This window comes from Notothenia rossii (assembly GCF_949606895.1).
Source record: "Notothenia rossii genome assembly, chromosome: 2".
In the NCBI taxonomy this organism is placed as follows: Eukaryota; Metazoa; Chordata; class Actinopteri; order Perciformes; family Nototheniidae; genus Notothenia; species Notothenia rossii.
Window position 1 is genome coordinate 21,360,634 of NC_136904.1, and position 20,355 is coordinate 21,380,988.

At 42.3% G+C, this 20,355-nt stretch overlaps 1 protein-coding gene across 1 annotated transcript; it reads left to right on the forward strand.

Moving 5' to 3' along the window:
* Positions 1 to 223: 223 nt before the first annotated feature.
* galns (galactosamine (N-acetyl)-6-sulfatase) lies at positions 224 to 19,506 on the forward strand. The gene is made up of 14 exons (XM_079663169.1): positions 224 to 510; positions 1,027 to 1,150; positions 1,733 to 1,807; positions 1,946 to 2,048; positions 2,748 to 2,891; positions 3,686 to 3,752; positions 4,497 to 4,624; positions 6,103 to 6,240; positions 6,381 to 6,486; positions 9,985 to 10,127; positions 10,603 to 10,705; positions 13,636 to 13,757; positions 17,808 to 17,925; positions 18,945 to 19,506. The coding sequence occupies exons 1-14, from the start codon at positions 274 to 276 to the stop codon at positions 19,029 to 19,031; spliced, it is 1,695 nt and encodes a 564-aa protein (XP_079519295.1). The 5' UTR covers positions 224 to 273; the 3' UTR covers positions 19,032 to 19,506.
* Positions 19,507 to 20,355: the final 849 nt, after the last annotated feature.

Sequence of the window (20,355 nt, forward strand, 5' to 3'; positions counted from 1 at the left end):
TATATTTTATATCATATAATACATTTTAACCATGACATGCAAAACACGTTTTTTATTTACATATTTGATACCCTTTTTATTGTATTTATAAATGTATTTGTTACATGGTTCATTATTCATTTCGACCGATATCTAATCCCATCGTGCACGTACATTTATCAGAAGGTCCTGAATGCATCACATGACGTATATATTTTTTTGTTTTGCTATTAAATCCTTATACCCAAGTCCACCATACGCGTTAACAAATTAAGGACATAATTGCCAATTTAAATGACTGAAGCAAAAACACAAAATAATTTCTGTGTGTGTATGCGCAAGCGTTGCGCTGAAGTTGCCGCACGAAGACAAACAAAGCACATCCTAGAAGTTGCTGCTCATATGATTGCAGCTATGCGAGTCATGTCTTCTCTAACTCTTACTCTATTTTTTTCAATAATATGTTGTTCCTTGACAGAAAAGATATCAAATACATCATCTCCAAACATAATCATCATGCTCATGGATGACGTAAGTTATGTCTTGTGTTTTGAATGTGTTATTGTAACTTTAGTTACCCTCTTTCTTACAAGTCATTTGTTTTCTCTCCTTCTCTTTCTGTTTTCGGTAAAGGTATTTGTTTTCCTTCTGTCTCTGGGCTTTCAGAACTAGTAGCAGTTGTCCATGTACTGTAGCCTACATCTCATTGATCCTTGATGCCTGTGAACAGTATATAGTGTGTGCTTTAATGTATGCTTTCTTTTTCTGAAAGGGATACACTAAGTTCTTATAAGTAAAAGTAGCAATACCGGTAAAGAAACTCTGTGCGTAAGTCTGTAAGTAAGAGTCCTGCATTTAACTTCTTACATAAGTACAACATTGTTAGCATTAAAACATAAATAGCAAAATAATCCTGGAAATATAATGTAGGCCTACTTGAGTTAAGTCCTTTAGTAAATGTACTTCGTAACATTCCACCACTGCTTTCTGTGTGTCTGTATATATGTGTAAGGAGGATGTGTCAATAAACTTCCCTCTGCACCACAGATGGGTTGGGGGGACTTGGGGGTGTTGGGTCAGCCCTCTAAAGAGACCCCCAACCTGGATGCCATGGCTGCTCAGGGCATGCTGTTTCCAAATTTCTACACTGCCAACCCGCTCTGTTCCCCATGTGAGTCAGCAGCTCTATGTTGTAATATAGAAGCTAACAGGATGTTAGAACAATGCCAGTCATAATCACTACACTTCCTTCTATCTCTACTTGCTTTTATTGTCACATTATCAAAATGTTCGAATAGCACCTGATATATGAAAGAACCTCAAAAACATAAGCTTGCACCTCATCTCATTTAAATACAACATACAGAACAAAGTACACTACTTACAGTTATTACATTAACTATTGTTCAAAATGGAGTTTGTATTTTGTACAAAAAAGGTTAATAAAAAAGTACAGATAATGTATTCCAAATGCCAGTTTGACAAGCTGTAAAGGTAATTTGCTTATTTTTTTGATTGAATTGTGTTCATTGTGGTTGCACTTGACAGCAGTGATCATTGATTATAATTAAGATTTTAATAGCAGTTGATAAAATAATGGGTATTGGTATTTGAGTTGTGACAAAAAACACAATTTCAAAAGCTTAACGTATCAACATACTATTCAGATGCATGCCAGAGCATTATGAAAACAAGAGGGGAAAAGCATTTGGATCATCATCATGACCTTTTTTTCCCATAATTTCTACAACAGCCAGGGCTGCTCTTCTCACCGGGAGGCTGCCTGTCAGAAACGGTTTCTACACCACGAATGGCCACGCCAGAAACGGTACACTTGCAGTATATCCAAACTGTGTAAATTATCCAGCTGCAAATGATTTCCTGCAGGTTTTCTCATTACTATAATGTACAGTGTGCAGTTAAGTCACGGAAAGTTTTGTACACTAAACTCTGACCTTTTTTATAGCATACACACCACAGGAGATAGTGGGAGGAATCTCCAAGGACGAGATTTTGTTACCCCAGATAATGAAGAAAAAGGGCTATGTCAGCAAGATTGTTGGCAAGTGGTGAGCTCTTTATCTTTTGTATTCCACGTTTTTAGAGGTTTCTGAACTTTTAGAGGTTGCAGTATGTTGATGACCATCCTTGATGGTGCCATGGAATAAATGCCTCGCATTACAGGACCGAGGCTATACTTAAAGCTGGGCAGGCAGCTTTGGAAAAGCCAGCAAAACTAAGCTACATTTTTTAAAGTATCCAAACGTTTGTTTATATTTATTGATTGCTGTCATCTGGAAAGAGAATTTGAAAAAATATAACAAAAGATTATTCCAAAATAACTTTCCTACTCTAGCTTTAACATTACTGATGAAAATTCTTTCCACAGTCTTTAATCATTTAGTTTTTATCTCCACTAAGTTTCTTTGCAGTAATGCAACCAGGCATGCTTACTTATCCTCAAAATGTTACTACCAATCACACAGCTTTGGAGACCTGTCTTAAAGTTTCAAACCTCTGCAAAAGGTTTAAAAGGTCTGCATTTAGGTCCTAAATTGAAGTGAATAGAAACCAATCAGAGCCATAATATAGTCATTTGCGGAAAAAACATGAATTTAAGTATGTTGCGCGTTTCGAAAAAAAAAGATTTATAGTGGCAAAAGTACAATTGGTTTGTAGTAGAAGTCCACATTTACAGTAAACATGCAGAATGGTCCTTCAGTTTCATTGACCTTACAGTGTATGAGTTCACTTTGTTTGTCACTCAGGCATCTGGGCCACAGACCGCAGTACCTGCCTCTGAAGAATGGTTTTGATGAATGGTTTGGTGCACCAGACTGCCACTTTGGCCCTTACAACGGCAGCATCAGACCCAACATCCCCGTCTACAACAACTCTGAGATGCTTGGCAGGTAGGATAACACACAAGCACTCAGATATGCATAACAGCAGACAGAAACCGAGGCTGAAAATCTATAAAAATCTTCATTCCACCTGACTCAGTGGAATAGCTTGGCTGTCTGCTTCTCTGGATGAGTTGGGTGTCTCCCCTCCTCTTCTTCCTCTGTACCAGCTGTGCTTGTGTATTCCATTTTCCGCCCATTTGTTTTCCCCAAAACAGCCATATGTGTATTCAGGGTCATTGGAACTGGCAGCCGGGCGTGTTTTTCGCTTAGCCGTGGGTTTAATCAGCATTGCTTACCTGGGCCCTGGACAGACAAACACACACACATAGACACGCATACTCACTGAAACACACAAGCCCTCATGAGACGGCAGGTTGCGTTGGCTGTGTGCGAGGACACCTGGAGGAAGTGAAGCGTAAGAAAGAGAGATGCCTGTCACTGCCTCTCTGCTTGCTGCGCCACGCTTCAGCAACACCTCATAACAGTTCCCTCTGTTCAGATCTGCAGAGACTCCCCAGATATGTCTTTCACCAAAATCTCCTGCAAACACAGTCCGCAAGAGGGAAATTTGCTTCTGTTGTCGACCGTAATGATATTGTCTGCGGTAGTCTAGGTCAATTTAGAGGGAGATTGAAAGCCTTGACAATACAATCAGGTTGCTTTGAAAGAGTTATTTTATGCGGTTGAATGAGCAGTGGAGAAATGGCATGGTGTGGGGACAGCAGCTATTCAGATGGGATAATGGCTAAATAAATATGAAGGTTTATTTAATAAATAATAGCAACCCACTTGTTTTCCAGATACTACGAGGAGTTTAAGATTGACAGGAAGACTGGAGAGTCCAACCTCACACAGATGTACCTGCTGGTAAGTTAAGGCTCACAACACTTCAGTGGAGTATTTCAGATAAACCAAATTCTGTTTCAAAGTTTCCTCTGTAAATTCATTATTAGAACATAATGAAAGTCACTATATATTTATGGTCTACCATAGAAGAATGGTCTTTTGTTCACCAGAACATAAAAGCACAAAAAAGTGAATCATCTATTTAACCAATTTTAAAGCTCAATTAAAGCCTGATTTTGGCCTTTGATCATTGCCATGCTTTTCACCGGCAGAAGTGGATTGTTGACTTTTGCGCACTCTGTTTGATTATCCCTGCTGCCTACGTCTGTCCCTCCTATTCAGTTTATAAAGGGATCAAAAGCAGCATGCAGAGACGCGCCGCATGCTTGAGAGGCGCACTCTGCAATCACAAGAAGAAAATGGATCTGTGAAATAGAACTTTGTAAAGCTCCTATTAGTATGCTTTTTCTGATCAACAATTTACATTTTAGAACAGTACGAAACAAGGACGCAGCCCTGAAAATAAGTGGCAACTATTCCCAGGTGCAGTACCACATAGACTAAAGAAATCAATATTTTATGCCTTTTTCGAAAATAAAAGTCTCAGTAGACCTATTATTAATGTTGTTGAGGAAATAAAGGCACAACATGTTTAGATGTAGTATGTAGAGGAAAAAGGGGTTATTTGCTGACAACTGTATTGTGATTCAAGTAAGCCATTTAACATCTGCACTGACAGACTCTCCCACCCTTCGCCCTCTACAGGAAGGTGTTGACTTCATCCGCCGTCAGACAGAGGCCCAGCGGCCCTTCTTCCTCTACTGGGCGCCCGACGCAACTCACGCCCCTGTCTACGCCTCCAAACCCTTCCTAGACCAAAGCCAGCGAGGCCGGTACTTTATATCCTACTGTACATTACTGACTTATTGTCCAGCAGAGGAATAAGGTTATAAACTAGAGAATGCAATTCCTGAAGAAATTGCTAGTGGGAATGCTTTATGCTGAAAAGCTGACGCTGAATTGCTATGCTGAAATGTAATGTGTAAGAAGAAAGTGAAGAATTTAGATTGAAATGATACATGAACACTGGGGGCTTGAATGTGTGATAAGAGAAGAAAAGAAAGTAAAAAAGCTTAGAAAAGCAGCAGAATATTTGAACTGCAAACTTTTGAACTAACTTGATGGTGAATGATCTGTCGCCATGCCAACGGCATTTGATAACATCCCATAATAGCTTAGATGCATTGATGGCTGCATCGTTACCAAACCTGCCATTTGGAGCATTTTCACTGAAGTTATGAAAAAACCGTGTTTCATGGCGAGCATTGTGTTGCCATGGCAACGACATTTGAAGAAATTTCAAAACTGTCCTGTAGATGTCTTCACGGCTAGACTGTTAGCACACATGTGAAGTTTGAGCACTTTTTAAACATTTTCATAGGAGTTATAGCGACATCGTGTTTTATGGCGAGGGATGCGTTTCCATGGAAACGGCATATGATGAAACCCCATAATTGACATAGAGCTGTTGAGGGCTGGACCGTTAACCATTATCTGAAGTGTAGTGCTGTTTTGACCCTTTTCATAGGCGTTACGACAACATCGTGTTTTATGGCGAGGGATGCGTTTCCATGGAAACGGCATATGGTGAGAGGTCAGATTTGACGTAGAGCTGTTGAAGCACGGAGAGGTGATATACAGGTGAAGATTTTGGGACGACCGGACCATGTCCATTGGAGCTACAGCGACATCGTGTTTTATGGCGAGGGATGCGTTTCCATGGTAACAGCATATGGTGAGATCTCAGATCTGGCGTAAAGCTGTCGAGGTATGGATCGTTGATATACAAGCGAAGTTTGGCCGTTTGCGTCCAGCACGTCAATGTTTAATATCTCTAAAAGTAAGAATCAGATTTAAAAGTTGTGTTACACGAATAATGTCAGAAAGATGTGTGACATTTTAAAGTTGGAATGAGGTTTCTGAGTGAAAGTATGAAGGAGCAGTTAGCAGTTGAAGAAGGAGCAGTTAGCAGTTGAAGTTGCATGAAGATTGTTGAAGTCTGAAGATTTCTCCATTGACTTCCATGTTAAAAATGTGATGAATTATGGGATGTATCTCTGGAATTATGAAAGTTATGAATGATAAAAGTAATAGCCAATGATTCCCGACCGAGCTGAACGTTTTGATGTTCGAACCGAGTTTCTGCGATGTTCAATGTGGGAGACGAAGCAGCGCAAAATAACCTGGCGGAATAATAAAGAATTTTGTGCTTAGCATAACAGATAGTTGGAATGCTGTGTCAGCATTCCCACTAAATTAATATAATCTCTCATTGGGAAGGATAACAGCTTTGACTGTCTGTGTTCTGCAGGTACGGTGATGCAGTGATGGAGCTGGACTACAGCGTTGGTCACATTTTGTTGTGGCTGAAGAGACTGGGCATTGAAAATGATACCTTTGTCTTCTTCACCTCTGACAACGGAGCAGCGCTAACGTCTGGACCAAATGAAGGAAAGCACTACAAATTAATTCCCACTTGCACACATAGTGTCTCCCTTCGAGTCAGTGCATACCAAGGCACATTTTCTGTCTTGTACAGGTGTGTATTTTGATACATGCTTACATGTGTTTTTGTGCTTCTGATTCCTCAGCCGGGAGCAATGGGCCGTTCCTCTGTGGGAAAGAGACCACCTTTGAAGGGGGCATGAGGGAGCCTGCCATTGCCTGGTGGCCCGGACACATCAAAGCAGGCACAGTAAGAATACCCCTGTGATTTGAAGCTTTTTACCAAATAAAGCCTGCTAAAATACAATCATTCACTTAATCCCTACCGTCTTCTCTGGAGAATAAACTAGACCCAGGATCCTGAGCCAGTTATTCCTCTTCTAAACATTGTTGCTGCTCCTTAATGTTCTGCCTATCAACAGGTACCAGGAGCTGTAATATTCTCTATAAAGCTGCAGGCGATGTACAGGGCCGTAAAGGAATAATTTAACTAATCCTCTCTTTCTAATTATTGTTGCTTTGTGTTTTATTTGTGTATCATTTACCACTTAACATGCACACACTCTCACCTATTGGCGCTGTCAGCAGTCAATCTTGACTATGTTCAACTTCTATGGAGTGATTGAACTCTAGTAAAGAATTACTGCGCCTCAAAGCGTATGGGCGCTCTCTCCACTATTTCTTCAAATATTTTTGGCCTGGAATTAATGCTCCAAACTCTCTCTTTCCTGCCTCCCCCTCCCAAATGTAACCCCCCACCCACACCGTGATCCTCTAAGCCTGTGCGTTCTGCAAATGACTTTTAATTGTATTAGGGGCAGCTGTGACACGGGGCTGTGACGCAGAGGGATTTGGTGGAGGAGCGAGCGGAGGCTGCAGTCTGCAGTAAGCCTTGCCCCTGGCTCATCTCACAGGGGTGTGCTGGGGCCTGATAGCACAGCAGAGGAGCGAGGGAGAGGGGGATTGGGAGCGTCTTAAGCGGCTAATCTGTTTGTGTGTTTGCTGAGGTTGGATTGAGCCGTAATGAGGACTTCAGTATCTGAATATGCCAGGCGCTCAGGATAAAGGAACAGGAGGGGTGGAGGGGGGGGGTACAGGGAAGGAAGCAAGGAAGAAGTAAAAGAGGTGGCTGGCATAGCAAAGAGAAAAGGAGCAATGCTTAAGACACTGCTACACTGCCAGGAGTATTCTGTGTTTGTCGGGCTTTGCCACTTTATAATTGACCAGTGTGTCTTAGCATGCATGTGCAAAACATGTCTGTGTCATTTGTGATTCTGCATGCCTGCATATATGCGTGCTTTTGTATGGATTAGTTGTATCTGTGCAGCTTTCACGACCAGTGGGAGACACAGATGTAACTCATTATACTACAAATGAAGAACATCACCAAACAAACGTGTGTGTATGTTTGTATGTGTGGCTTAGCTGTGAGAAGCAGGGTCAATCGATCCTCCCCGGAGCTCTTTGGGGTTGTGATGACAAAGCTGTTTTGTTGGAGCTACTGTATCCTGCAGCTCTGTATGTATCACTCTAGGAGGGAGGACACGACACACACAGGACTGCCCCCTCTCTGGTTTTGTAGTCTTCTGAAATCTCTGTTGATCTGTGTATTGAAAAGTCTGTAAGCTCTTTGAACAAAATAATAGAGACAACAAACAGCCGTGCAATCCTTTGTTAAGGCGGGATTTCAGCAGGTTTATTTGACTCATGATAACATCTTTATGGTGTTTAAGAGACACATGTTGGGGGGATTGGTGATCTGTGAATGCATCGCACAGATGAAAATAAGTCATTCACCTTACTTTTGTGAATGTGCAGAAAATTGTTGACGACTGGTTATTCTCTCGGAGGATGGGAGGAGGTGTACTGGAATGAAGCAGGTGCAGATTCAGCATTCTCCCAGTGCCTGATGGGGGGGGTGAGGTGGCTAGGGTGATGAGGGGTGGGTGCTGCAGGAACAAAGATGTGGAGGCGGGTGGGGGGGGTGTCGGCCACACAACGTCGTCGAGTGTCACAATCCCTTTTGTTGTGTTTTATCAGGCAGCAGACACACAGGCAGAGTGGCAGAGACCGGGATAGAAGCTCTGCCTCCCAAGATAACCAACAGCCCCCCTCACAACACAGACAGAAATGAATGAGACATTAATAGAGAGTGATGAGTCAGTTAAAAAAGTAAAGAACAAAGGGTGAAGAAAGAACGAAGTTCAGCCATGACTGCAATAAAGGGCTAATAAAAGATGAAACAAAAGATGGCAACTCCGGGAATATATTCCTCTGTCAGAACAGGCTGAAAGTGTACCTTTCTTGGTCATGCAAGTTATTACCAACTAACTGTCACTTTTGCTTTTTCTTATGCCCTTTTGTCCTGTCTTCTTTAATGGTTTCTGTGTGACTGCGTGAGGGGGACTTTAAAAAAAATGAAGTGAAGGGCTAAATCTGTTAGTGTTTGTGTGAGAGAGAGGAAGTGTCTGGATGAGCAGATAGATCATGGAATGCATTGCAAAGCCTTTTCTGTGGCTGGTTCTGTGGATACAGAAGAAAGGGGAATTCATTTCAGTGCTAAGGAGCTTGTGTGTGTGTGTGTGTGTGTGTGTGTGTGTGTGTGTGTGTGTGTGTGTGTGTGTGTGTGTGTGTGTGTGTGTGTGTGTGTGTGTGTGTGTGTGTGTGTGTGTGTGTGTGTGTGTGTGTGTGTGTGTGTGTGTGTGTGTGTGTGTGTGTGTGTGTGTGTGTGTGTGTGTGTGTGTGTGTGTGTGTGTGTGTGTGTGTGTGTGTGTGTGTGTGTGTGTGTGTGTGTGTGTGTGTGTGTGTGTGTGTGTGTGTGTGTGTGTGTGTGGGCTGCCGATAGGAGCACAGCGGCACATGGCGGTGCAGCTGCAGAGGCCTGATAGCGCTATCTGATTGTGAGCGTGCCGTCTCCCTCTAAGGCTCGCTCAGGAGAGAATGGAACGGAAGATCAAGGATGACAACGAAAAAATGTCATTTTATCTGAAAATAGTTCAAAGTTTATAAATAAAATAAAGCTTTTCACTGGGACTGGGAAAAGGAGATAAAACACCAGCTCGCTCCAGCTCCAGCCGCCTGCTCGCCCGGGCCTTGTCCTCTCCCTACTTTCTCTCCTCTTTTTCTTTGCTCCTCCTTTTTCCTTTTCCTCCCTAAAAAACTCATTTAGAAAGGGAGACATTTTGGAGGCTCCCTGAAGCAGGGATTAGAGAGTAGACTGAAGAAATGCACCTCTTTCCTACAGTACATGTGTGCACACAATAACACATACAAACATCCTATCATGACTATGCATTGCTACCTTGTACATGAAGAATATCTAGCATTATAGAGTAAGCTTGTATTAAAAGCAGAATTAAACTGTTTATTCTTGATTTAGGAGTAACACTTTCAAGGGATAATTCTTAGAAAGAACACCCGTTAGCACTGCCATTAATAACGTGTGTGTGTGTGTGTGTGTGTGTGTGTGTGTGTGTGTGTGTGTGTGTGTGTGTGTGTGTGTGTGTGTGTGTGTGTGTGTGTGTGTGTGTGTGTGTGTGTGTGTGTGTGTGTGTGTGTGTGTGTGTGTGTGTGTGTGTGTGTGTGTGTGTGTGTGTGTGTGTGTGTGTGTGTGTAACAACCAAGGAGCAACGTGAGTTTAAGTCCTTGAGAGGACACTTGGCCAGTCCTCATTTCTTAAAGTTTTTTCTTGTGTGCAACAGAAACACACAGGGATTTTTGTTTTTGATAATATTGTCTTTTATTCCAGGTGAATTTCCAGTTGGCCAGTGTGATGGACCTGTTCCCCACCAGTCTGGCTCTGGCCGGCCTCAGCCCTCCTGATGACAGAGCCCTGGATGGACTGGACCTGACACCGGTCCTCCTAAACCACCCCCACAAACAGGGAAACAGGCCAGTACACACACACTGTTACAGCAGTTCCCCATTTTTGTGAGACAAAGATTTTTGAAACCCTTTTATAATAAATGTCACGTGCCTGAGTGAGAGCATTGTTGTAACCTTTCCTTTAGTTATCATCTAGGGAAAATCCTTTTTCTGAATTGAAAATCGAATGCCCTTCCTGTCAACCTCAAATTGCTTATTAAAAAGTACTAATGCTACTGTCCGACACTAAAATGCTGAACATGGTTAACACCAAACCCGGTAAACATTAGAAAGCCTATGTTAGATTTTGGGGATTTTTAGGTGATTAGAAAGCTCATATTCCTGGAAGATAAAAACATTTAGAGAAGGGGTAAAAAAAAACTAACAGTTTTCCAAGACGAAATGTCTTTGTTTCTTAAATCACAAGTTCAAAGTTCAAAGTTCAAACTCAACGTGGAAGAAAACAAATCTGAGCATTTGTTCCTCTTCTCATCCATTACAGGCCGATCTTCTATTACCGTGGCAATGAGCTGATGGCTGTGCGTATTGGACAATACAAGGCACACTACTGGACCTGGAGCAACTCATTAGAAGAGTTTAACAAGGTACGTTTACTAACACAGCCTCTCTGTCCCATCTCGGTTTCCTCAGTTCTTGATTTGTGCTTCCACATCCTCCCTCTTTGTCTCTCCTAATCTGCCTCAAACACACAAACACTTACACTGTTGGTGTTATCTTGAAAATGGCTCATCAGTTGACTGCTGTGTACATCAGAGCGTAATGAATATTAATGAAGAACCCCCACATCAGCGAACTTACATCATTCATCAACCAGATGACTTGTTTGTTCTGACTCCAGTGGAGATCTTCTTCCTCGTCATTTACATACCGTCATTCCCCGCTGTAGACTTGTTCTTTTGGCACCACGGAGCTCAAAAGAAGGATCGAAAGGCAGATTCCTGCAGTACTCTTGGGCCGTAATTACATCAACTTTGTGCTGATTAAATGTATCTGGAGAAATATGTAATGTGACACTTGAGAAGCAGGGTAGTCTGTTCTACATTTCTCTCCTCTTTCCATAAAAAAACATGTCCTCCTGTCCTCCCATCATGGCTCTGCTTTTCCTGTGATCCAGTTTGTTTTATGCCCCATCGGTCGCTTAAATTGCTCTCTCCTTCAGGGCCGCTGAATCAATAGCAGCCTCCTTTATCAACTCATGTGAACTGAAGTGGAACTTCACAAATAATGGCTTCTGATTGCCTGTGAGTTGCCTATCGATTGGGGGGGGGGGTGTGTAGTGTGTGTGTACATGAGAGAGAGAGGTGGAGAGAAAACATGAACATGTATGTTTGGTTCTCCTTATTAATGTGCAGATCAGTGTCTGTTCAGGAGAAAGTTAGTCTTCGTGATTAGATTCCTTAAACGTTCCAATTCATCCATTCACCCATAGTACATTTTATGAACAGGAACAATTTAAACAAACTGACATAAATGTTTTCCTTCAGAGAAAATGTATATTCCTTATTTAGGTTATCTCTCTCAGGAATAACATGAATTATTGAATATGTTTGAATAATAGCCCCTTAAAACCCTATAGAGTTTCTAGTGTATTCTGTCTTCCTACAGAAATAACCAATCAAAGCCCTTTTACATCCAACAACATGATTCCTGCTTCTTCGTCTTATATATACAATATCATTTGTATATGGTATATGGTAAACAAAATAAACAAGAACGGAATAAGTGTGTCTGTGAAAAAGAACAACATTACAGGTTAATAGCTGAGAGACGCTTTGCTCGTTCCTGGCTGTGTTCATGCAGCTCAGCCATGAGGAAAATTAGAAATTTCACAGGCTTAAATGGCTCTCATTCAACTCTCTTGAGGGAGTGTAGGGATGTTAATATTGCGAAATATAGTTTGTCGTGACTGTGGCTCCTTGTATCTGTATTGCTGAGTAACCTGTGATACAGCAGGAGATCTATGGCAGTTAAATACTTCACAGACTGATGATTGAAAACTGAAAAATAACGATTTCCCAGACGCCTGTTAGTCCTTCACTGTTTTTTTATACTTTGACAACAGATTACTGTGCATCAGCTCCTGCTCACTTTTGGGCTACATTGTGGCCTGTGACATTAACACAGCTACGCTTGCTACACAGAACATGGTTCACTTACTTTTAAGCAGAAGGCATTACAAATGTTTGCTACACATTAAGACAGCAATTTGAAGATGCCTGTAAAAAAACAAATGTGTTCCTATGAAATCGAAAGTAGATATTTTTCGGTATATATTGTAATACAGATGTGCTACAATCTATATAAATATCTGTTTCATTTAGTTTTGGATCAAAAATACACATCAGATATTTCCATTTCCAAAATCCATCCTGCCACCGCTGGATGCTCCTGCTCCTTATCTTGTAATAGCGACTGCTCTGCTCCAGTTTGAAAGCAGCCTAGTTGTATCCATAGCATTAATGTCAGGGGAGATATGGAGTTCTCGCTGTTCTGTCTAGGGTACATGAGAGGGAGTCAGAGAGACACACAGCAGGCCTTTTCTGGCTGCTCCTCTGGGATGAGATTTTATTTTTTTCGTTCTTTTCTGCATTTCTAAGCTTTTGGCTTCAAAAGACAGGGCTTGCCTGGATGAGAGGAAGGTCTGCAGGGCGGGGGGTGACTCTGCTTCTCACATTCTCTCTTTCTCTCTCTTCTATATGTATTTTTTAGGTGCTCTGTTGAGCGATCTCAGAGGGGGGCAGCCACAGTGCCTCACAGATGAATGCTTTCTCAATATTAGTTGTGCTCATCAAAAAGTGTGTGTGTGTATGTTTGTGTTGGGGAAGGGGGGAGATCTCCAGGGGGTTCTGGAGGAGTGAGTGTGACTCAATCAGGCTGCGATCACTGCCAGAATGGAGTCATGGAGCGGGAGCGAAGGCGTGGAGAGATGAAGCGGGGGAGGCAGCACGAGGAAGAAAATCCTCATTTTGTCAGTGACTTGAGCCCCGTCATGATGTACCAACAGTAGCTGCATAATGAACACAACAGATTGGAAGACAATATGCATATAGGCCGTGCAACAATAAGATTAAGCACGGGGCTTAGAGTAGCAGCTGGCTGCACGCATACATTTAAGCATTTGGATATTTAATTTAGTTTTTAGATTTTATTTTTTGATGCACATGATGAACATCTAAAATAATCAAATTGGGCGATCATCATGGAAACAAAAAAACATAAAGAAACGTCATAACAGAGAGCAAAAAATCATTACGGGAATTGTTGAGAGAATAAGATTTAAAGGGTTGTCTTTAAGTTTTTTTAAGTGATGCAGAAAGAGTTCAATGAAATATAATTTTTTCATACCAAACATGGTTTATACATTCCTCCTAAAATGTTTAATTTATCATCAATCACTAATCTCATAAATACTCTGCTAGAAATACATTATGATACATGTACAATGATACTGTAAAGTGCATCCGAGTCATAGAAGTTGTCATTATGCTCATCTGTTGTGTGATTTCCCCTACAGGGCATCGATTTCTGTCCAGGTGAAGAGGTCCCCGGTGTGACTACTCACGACCAGAAGGAGCACACACTGCAGCCAATCCTTTTCCACCTGGGGCGGGATCCTGGGGAAAAGTTCCCCATCAGGTTAGTTCCCTGAAAAGAAAAGCAAATCAAAACATGTGAACAGGTAGAGAGGGAGACACAGAGGAATAAGTGAAGAGGTGTTGGAAATGATCTTGGGGGGGGAGCGAATAGGAAAGCAGTTTGCCTGTTGGGAGCGCAGTATTTGTATGAGATCAAAGCTGATTCATTGGGATAAATTGTTCAGGTCTAAATTGAGAGCGAGTGCTGTTTCATTGAGTTGTGTGTGTCTCTTCAGTGAGAGGAGAGTGAAGATCACAGAGAGGATCGAGTCACACCAGAAGATACAGACGGCCAAAGCTGAACTCAGACTATTGCTAAATAAGGGTGCAAAGATAGATGAGCGCCATTTTTTACTACCAATATTTATGTGATCTTTGAGGGAAAATGGTGCAAGTTGACGTAATGACTAATACATTAAGATCATCTAATAATCGCTTTGAAGATTATATATTTATTTTGTGCTCAGTGTTCGCTTTGGCTCCCTCCTGCCTTAAAACCTTTCTGGATTGACCTTTCTTTGCTGCCTTCTGCAAGCTCTGCCTCTCACACCCTGCACCGCCTCATCTCCTCTTGGCCTCCTGCTCCAACTCCTTTCAGCTCTGTAGTGAAATTGGATGATGAAACATTAATGTTGTTTTTCAAATGCCCACCTTTTAGCCTTGCTATTTACTTGGAAGAATAAAAAAAAAAAAGCAAAAACCAATCAATACGCAGCGATGTGTTGTGCTGAGTGCTAGATGTGCACACAAACACACAGACCCATACGCACACAGAGGCACAGACGCACACACAAACCAAACAGGAATACTCCTGTTTCACCTCTACAGCAGAGGTTTGTCTACAAGGTCGCCCAACTGCGCAACACTTTTCTTCTTCCATCCTCTCTCTATTCAGTCCTCTCCCTCTCCAAAAGTTCCTGATACTCTTTCCCTTGTTACTTCTCTCCTTCTCCACCTACTGCTGTGCACCTCAGCTCACTTCTCCCCACTCAGCCGCTGTCCCTCTGCATCCACTGGGAGCGTTCTCCTCCATCCTAGTTAACTGTGTGTGTTTGTGTACTCATGTGTATGTGTGCGTTTTGTCCGTGTGCTCCTCGGTCCCCCAGCTGGACTGGCTGCTTGGCCATCATTAATCTCTGTCTGCACCTAAAGAGCCACTTAAGATGATGTAGGGCCTGTCTGCACACATGCCTTCACTACTGTCGCAGGAAGTGATACAGCAAAGAGCACACACACGTACACAATCCCCAGTCCTGAACAGTCAGCATAGAAATCAGTTTAGATTATAATTATGCAACCTAGGAGAGGAGCCTTTAGTGTAGTAGTTTTGTCTTTAAAAAACAGAAGGACAGCCACATATGACTGGTGTAAATGGAGAAGGCCTCTCCTGGTGGTCCATGGGTGAAGCACAAACCCAACCAAGTCTGCATCTACAAAACTTGGTTTCTATCCCTATTAGATTCACCATGCTTTCCCAAAGGGTGCCCGAGTGGACAGCCTGTGTGTTTTTGGATGTGCGTAGGTGTTTAAGGCTACAGCATTTCCCCTCTCTGATATAATGTGGACTGGATACATGTGCGCTGAGCATTCACTACAATACTCCTTGACCAAAAGCCCAAAATTCCGAAAGGACGCTAATTTGTGTGTATGTGTGTTTTGAATGTATAGTTGTTATGTTTTGGTCTTATAACTTGTTAAAAAACCGAAGGACAGCCACATTTGACTAGTGTAACTGGACCACGCTTCTCATGGTGGTTCAGGATGACAAACCCAACCAGGTCTGCATCTAAAACATGTTGGGTTGCTATCCCTATTGGATTCATTTAAAGCCTTTTGCTGCCTTCCTCTTTGCCCTCCGTCTCTGTGACCTAAGGCCCCGAGGTTAACACATCCTGGCTTTCACACCACCCACCTCAGCTCGGGTCCCCTGAGTCTCGGTCATCCGCAGTGTAGTCCCGGCCCTAACACTGCAGGCAGCCCTGCTCACAGTCTGGTCTCATCTGCTGCCTGCCACCGAGCTCCCGTGTTCCCAATCAATAGTCCTTACTGAAGTGCTCAATTTCCACCGGGGTGGAGTAGGTGGTGGAGGGGAGGGGTAGGCAGGACAGATGTATTTGATTGTCTCCTCAATTCCCCCACCTTCTGCCACTGTGTGGTTGTGGTTGTGTGTGTGTGTTCCAGCAATAGTGTTATGAATCAGTAATCAGAGTGGTGACACACCTGAGCAATGCCCCCATCCCCCTTGGGTGCCATACATTATAAATCAAAAGACTTCATTTGCATACAGCCTGCTTATTATTCCAGATTTTGCCTCTACACCAGTAAGCTGAGGGTTATAATCATGATAATGAGCTGTGCTGACTGTAGGCTTTTTATTATTTGTTTGCAGAGGGGGCATAAACAAATGATATTATTAGTTTTTGATTTAGAGGTCTGCAGTGTGAGATTTTCAGTGCATAGACAAAACAATAGAAAACATAATATCATATGCAAGTTTCTCCATGCATGGCGAACTTTACTTGCAGACTTGTATGGTAGCGTAGGAAACTTACAACAGTCTGATAAATATCCCCTACATTTACTTTTATTAAGTTGCTTCATCACTTATCACAAAATTAATCGCAGCAACCAGTAGCGGGCACAGATAGGAGGGGAATTAAATATCTCTCTTGCTGATCATAATCTGGCGAAAGCAGAATTTGCGATTTTCGATAGCTGAAGGAATTTAATCTGAATGTCTGATTTTTAACCAGGGGTATGAATCCAGTGCTGTCCTATCAGCTCGGGTCACAGTGCATTGATAGTTAGCTCATGACGAATGTGGCACACCAGGAGAGAGACTAATTGCGGCCAGTGCACTACCAGGCGAGTAATTGTAGGGGAAAGTAAAGACTGAGAGTATCAAGGAGAGGAGCAGGTGTTGGCTGATGGAGAAAGCCTTGCTGCCCTGTGGGAGATCTAAGAGGGAGGGGAGGTGTGAGCTGGACAGGGCCTGGGGTTATTACTCTAATTGACACTTCACCTCACACACATGCACATGGTCCCCAGGGGCCAATCAGAGGGCCGGGTTTGCAGTGGAGGGAGCATTGAAGGCTGGCACAGGTGCTGCCGGCGAGCGTATCAGGGGTGTAATTGCACTGCTGATATTTGTCTATCTGTGTGTCACGCTACCAGACACCCACTCCCCCAACACACACACACACACACCCACACGTGCACGCACAGCCCATTAACCCTACAGGTCCTATTGAGAGCAGCGTTCCTTTGAAAGCCTTCGGGGCCCCTGTGTTTTACACACTGAATATAATAATGCACAGAGGTGCTCGGGCTCACTGGTGTCCAACAACAGTAATTGAGAGACAGGGGATGAGGTAGGGGTTACATAGTTCACCCTGCTGAGCGTGCTTTCCCAAAGGGTGCCCGAGTGGACAGCATGTGTGTGATTTTGGATGTGTGTAGGTGTTTCTGTTGTTTAAAGCTACAGCGTTTCCCTTCTCTGTTATAAGGTGGACTGGATACATGCGCGCAGCATTAACAACACTATTCTATGACCAAAAGCCCAAAAAAATTGAAATAATGCAAATTTGTATGTGTGTGTGTTTGAATGTATGTTAGACTTATCAATGTCTGTTAAATACCTGAAACAAATGGACAAAACAGATAAAACAGACTTGTGTTTGAGTCAATGTGGGTATACACTATGAAACCGTTGATCCAGGTCTGTGTATGTGTGTGTCATTTTTGATTGTTGGTTAAGTCATTGTTTCACGTGTATTAAAAGCTTAAAATACTGAGTCAATTGACAAAAATATATACATTCTCTCTGTAATTTATCAAGCAAAATTACCAAATATTTCTTCTTTTGTGCTTCTATAATGTGTAGTTGTGTACTAAAATATTTTGGGCTTTGGACTTCTGGTCAGACAAAACATTTTAGATTTTCAGACATCTGCTTTCAATAAGAGTAAAAAATATCATCAGATAATGGAAACTGAAACACACATTTAGTTTCAACATACTGACCATGTGTGTTGTGTGTTGCGTGTTGCAGTGTTTCGTCCCATGAGTACCAGAAAGTGCTGAGCAGGATCTCTCCTGTTGTGGAGCTGCATAAGAGTACGCTGGTGCCCGGTGTTCCCCAGCTCAACATGTGTGACGTGGCGGTGATGGTGAGATTTATACAACATAAATGTCAAGAGGCACTTTATTAGTAGAAGTGCAAAACTATATAAATTATGTTGAGAATACATTCATTGTGTGTGTAGAAGGTAACTCAGATACTGAGCGTTAATTCCAGGAATGTTTACACCTTATCTCTCTGGTCTGTCCATCACACTTATACATCAGATACACGAATACAAAGACAAATTAATTAAGTCCTTGTGAAAAAACTAAGAATTCATAAAACTATCTCAATATTTAAGTTAAAGGTGGGTTAGGTAATTCACTTCAGAAACACTTTTTTTTATATTCCATGGAATGCTCTTAACATCCCGATGTAATGAACACATTAAATGCTTTGACAATAAATACATAAAAATATCTCATCTGTGGAAGCCGTGGCGCTGTAAAAAGCAAGACCAATCATCTGAGCCGGCCCGGCTAAAATAACTGGATGGCCTACCTGCCTGTCAGCCTTCCATCTGTGCACAAACTTATCTCGTGCCCTCATCGGTCATGTGCGCGTTTGTGTGTGTTGGAGGAGGGGCTCTGTAAGGAAGTCTGAAGGAAAGGGCAGATTTTTTCCGGTTGTGTATTTTCAAATTCTAGCGCACTCGAGCCGGTTTCTCCATTCTTACCTACCCTACCTTTAACTGTCTGCTTTGAGCTTGCAGACTTAATGTATAACTTGAACATATTATAACCTATATATATATATATCATATCATATCATTATCTGAACCTGGACATTTTCCTTTAGATTTTGTCTGTGTTTGACTTTTATGAAAAACATGTCCTTTAGGATTTCTTAGATATAAATTAGGCAGTGGCTTTGTCACACTGAAGCACAGAGTGAGAGCTACACTGCTGTGCATTTATTTGTGGCATAGCACTGCCCCCTTGTGGTGAATAAAATAAACAAGCACAGTAATAACTTCCTGTAAATCACTTATAACTCTGATAACGTAATATTCTTGTGATAACATCATATTCTTGTGCTTGCTGTGATTGCTGCTCTCTGTTACAGAATTGGGCCCCTGCTGGCTGTGAGAAGTTAGGAAAGTGTCTCAAAGTGCCAAAGTCTCAGCCATGGAAGTGTGATTGGCCACATTGAGAGGATGAGGAACCAAAACCTGAAGATCTGCCTTTCTAGTCAACAGACAACCTTATTCTTTTGTAAACATGATTTATGTACAGTGTTAAAGAGATGGACATGGGGTCAAATCAAGGGATGTTTTTTGGTCTTTCATTGTATGGGTTATGCAAATAGATTTTTGTTTATAGCTGCTATTTCAATGAGTGCACAAAAGTTGTACCCGCTCTGGAGAAGCACTGCAATAAGAGCCAATGATTAAAGTCAGGAAAAATGATACAGAGAAGTTGGGATTTTTATTTTATTCTATCAAGCCTAATGTGATGTACACAATGTTGTATTGTTGTTTTAAATCTTAATCACTGTTACCTGCATACTGAAAAATGTGTTCTCAAAAAAAAGTTATTTTGTAATACCTGTTATCATGACCCTTTTAAAGTGGACCTATTATGCGATATTGTAAAAATATATTGTAGGGTCATACCTATACAAAACATGTCTGTGAAGTTTTTTGCTTAAAATACCAAACAGATCACCCATTGTAGCCATGCCTCATACTGCTCATACCCCTCTTTTGCAGCCCTATTATGGCACATTTCCACTGCAGGGCCTCGCACGGCTTAGTACGGTAGGCCTTTGTAGGCCAGGCTCACTTTATGCAGCGTTTCCATTACAGTTTAGGAACTGGGGTAGTATATAGTAATGCAGTGTATAGGCGGAGCCGTGACGTCATCTTCAATGCGAAACACAAAACCAACATCAGCCGTTAGCTGTTAGCCCTCAGAGCTCACAGCTCCTCATATCTTTTCAGACACTAGACCAGGGGTCGGCAACCCCTGGCACGCGTGCCAGCATTGGCACGCGGCACCGTAACCAGTGGCACACTAGGAATAAGTGGAATAAATGTGCAACAATATTTAAATTGTATTTTCGGATCCTGAACGAGACCGTCGCCAGAGCGCGTCTACCTGCAGAAGGAAGCCATGCACGCAACGCAGACCCGCTGACTTTCTGCCGCTTTCCTCCGTGGTGCAGTGCTGATCGTTTCACCACAGAGGAAAGCACTTCACTAATTGCAGTCCCCATAAGGAGCTGTACAAATGCCGCCGTTTTTGCGTGGCTGTGTCTTTAGTTGAATGCCCAGTGGCGATCTGCTCATCGAAATAATATGCTACAAAGGGGCGGACTGGCCATCTGTGTGTTGAACTTTCCTGTCGGCTCCCAGACCGTTGTCGAGGAGGGCAGCAGCAACAAGCTTCAGGTTCAATAACCCACTTTAGCTTAAATGACTGGAGAGAGGCGAGCTCTTCTTGGGAGGCCGTTGCATTTATTTAGCTGTTCTTCT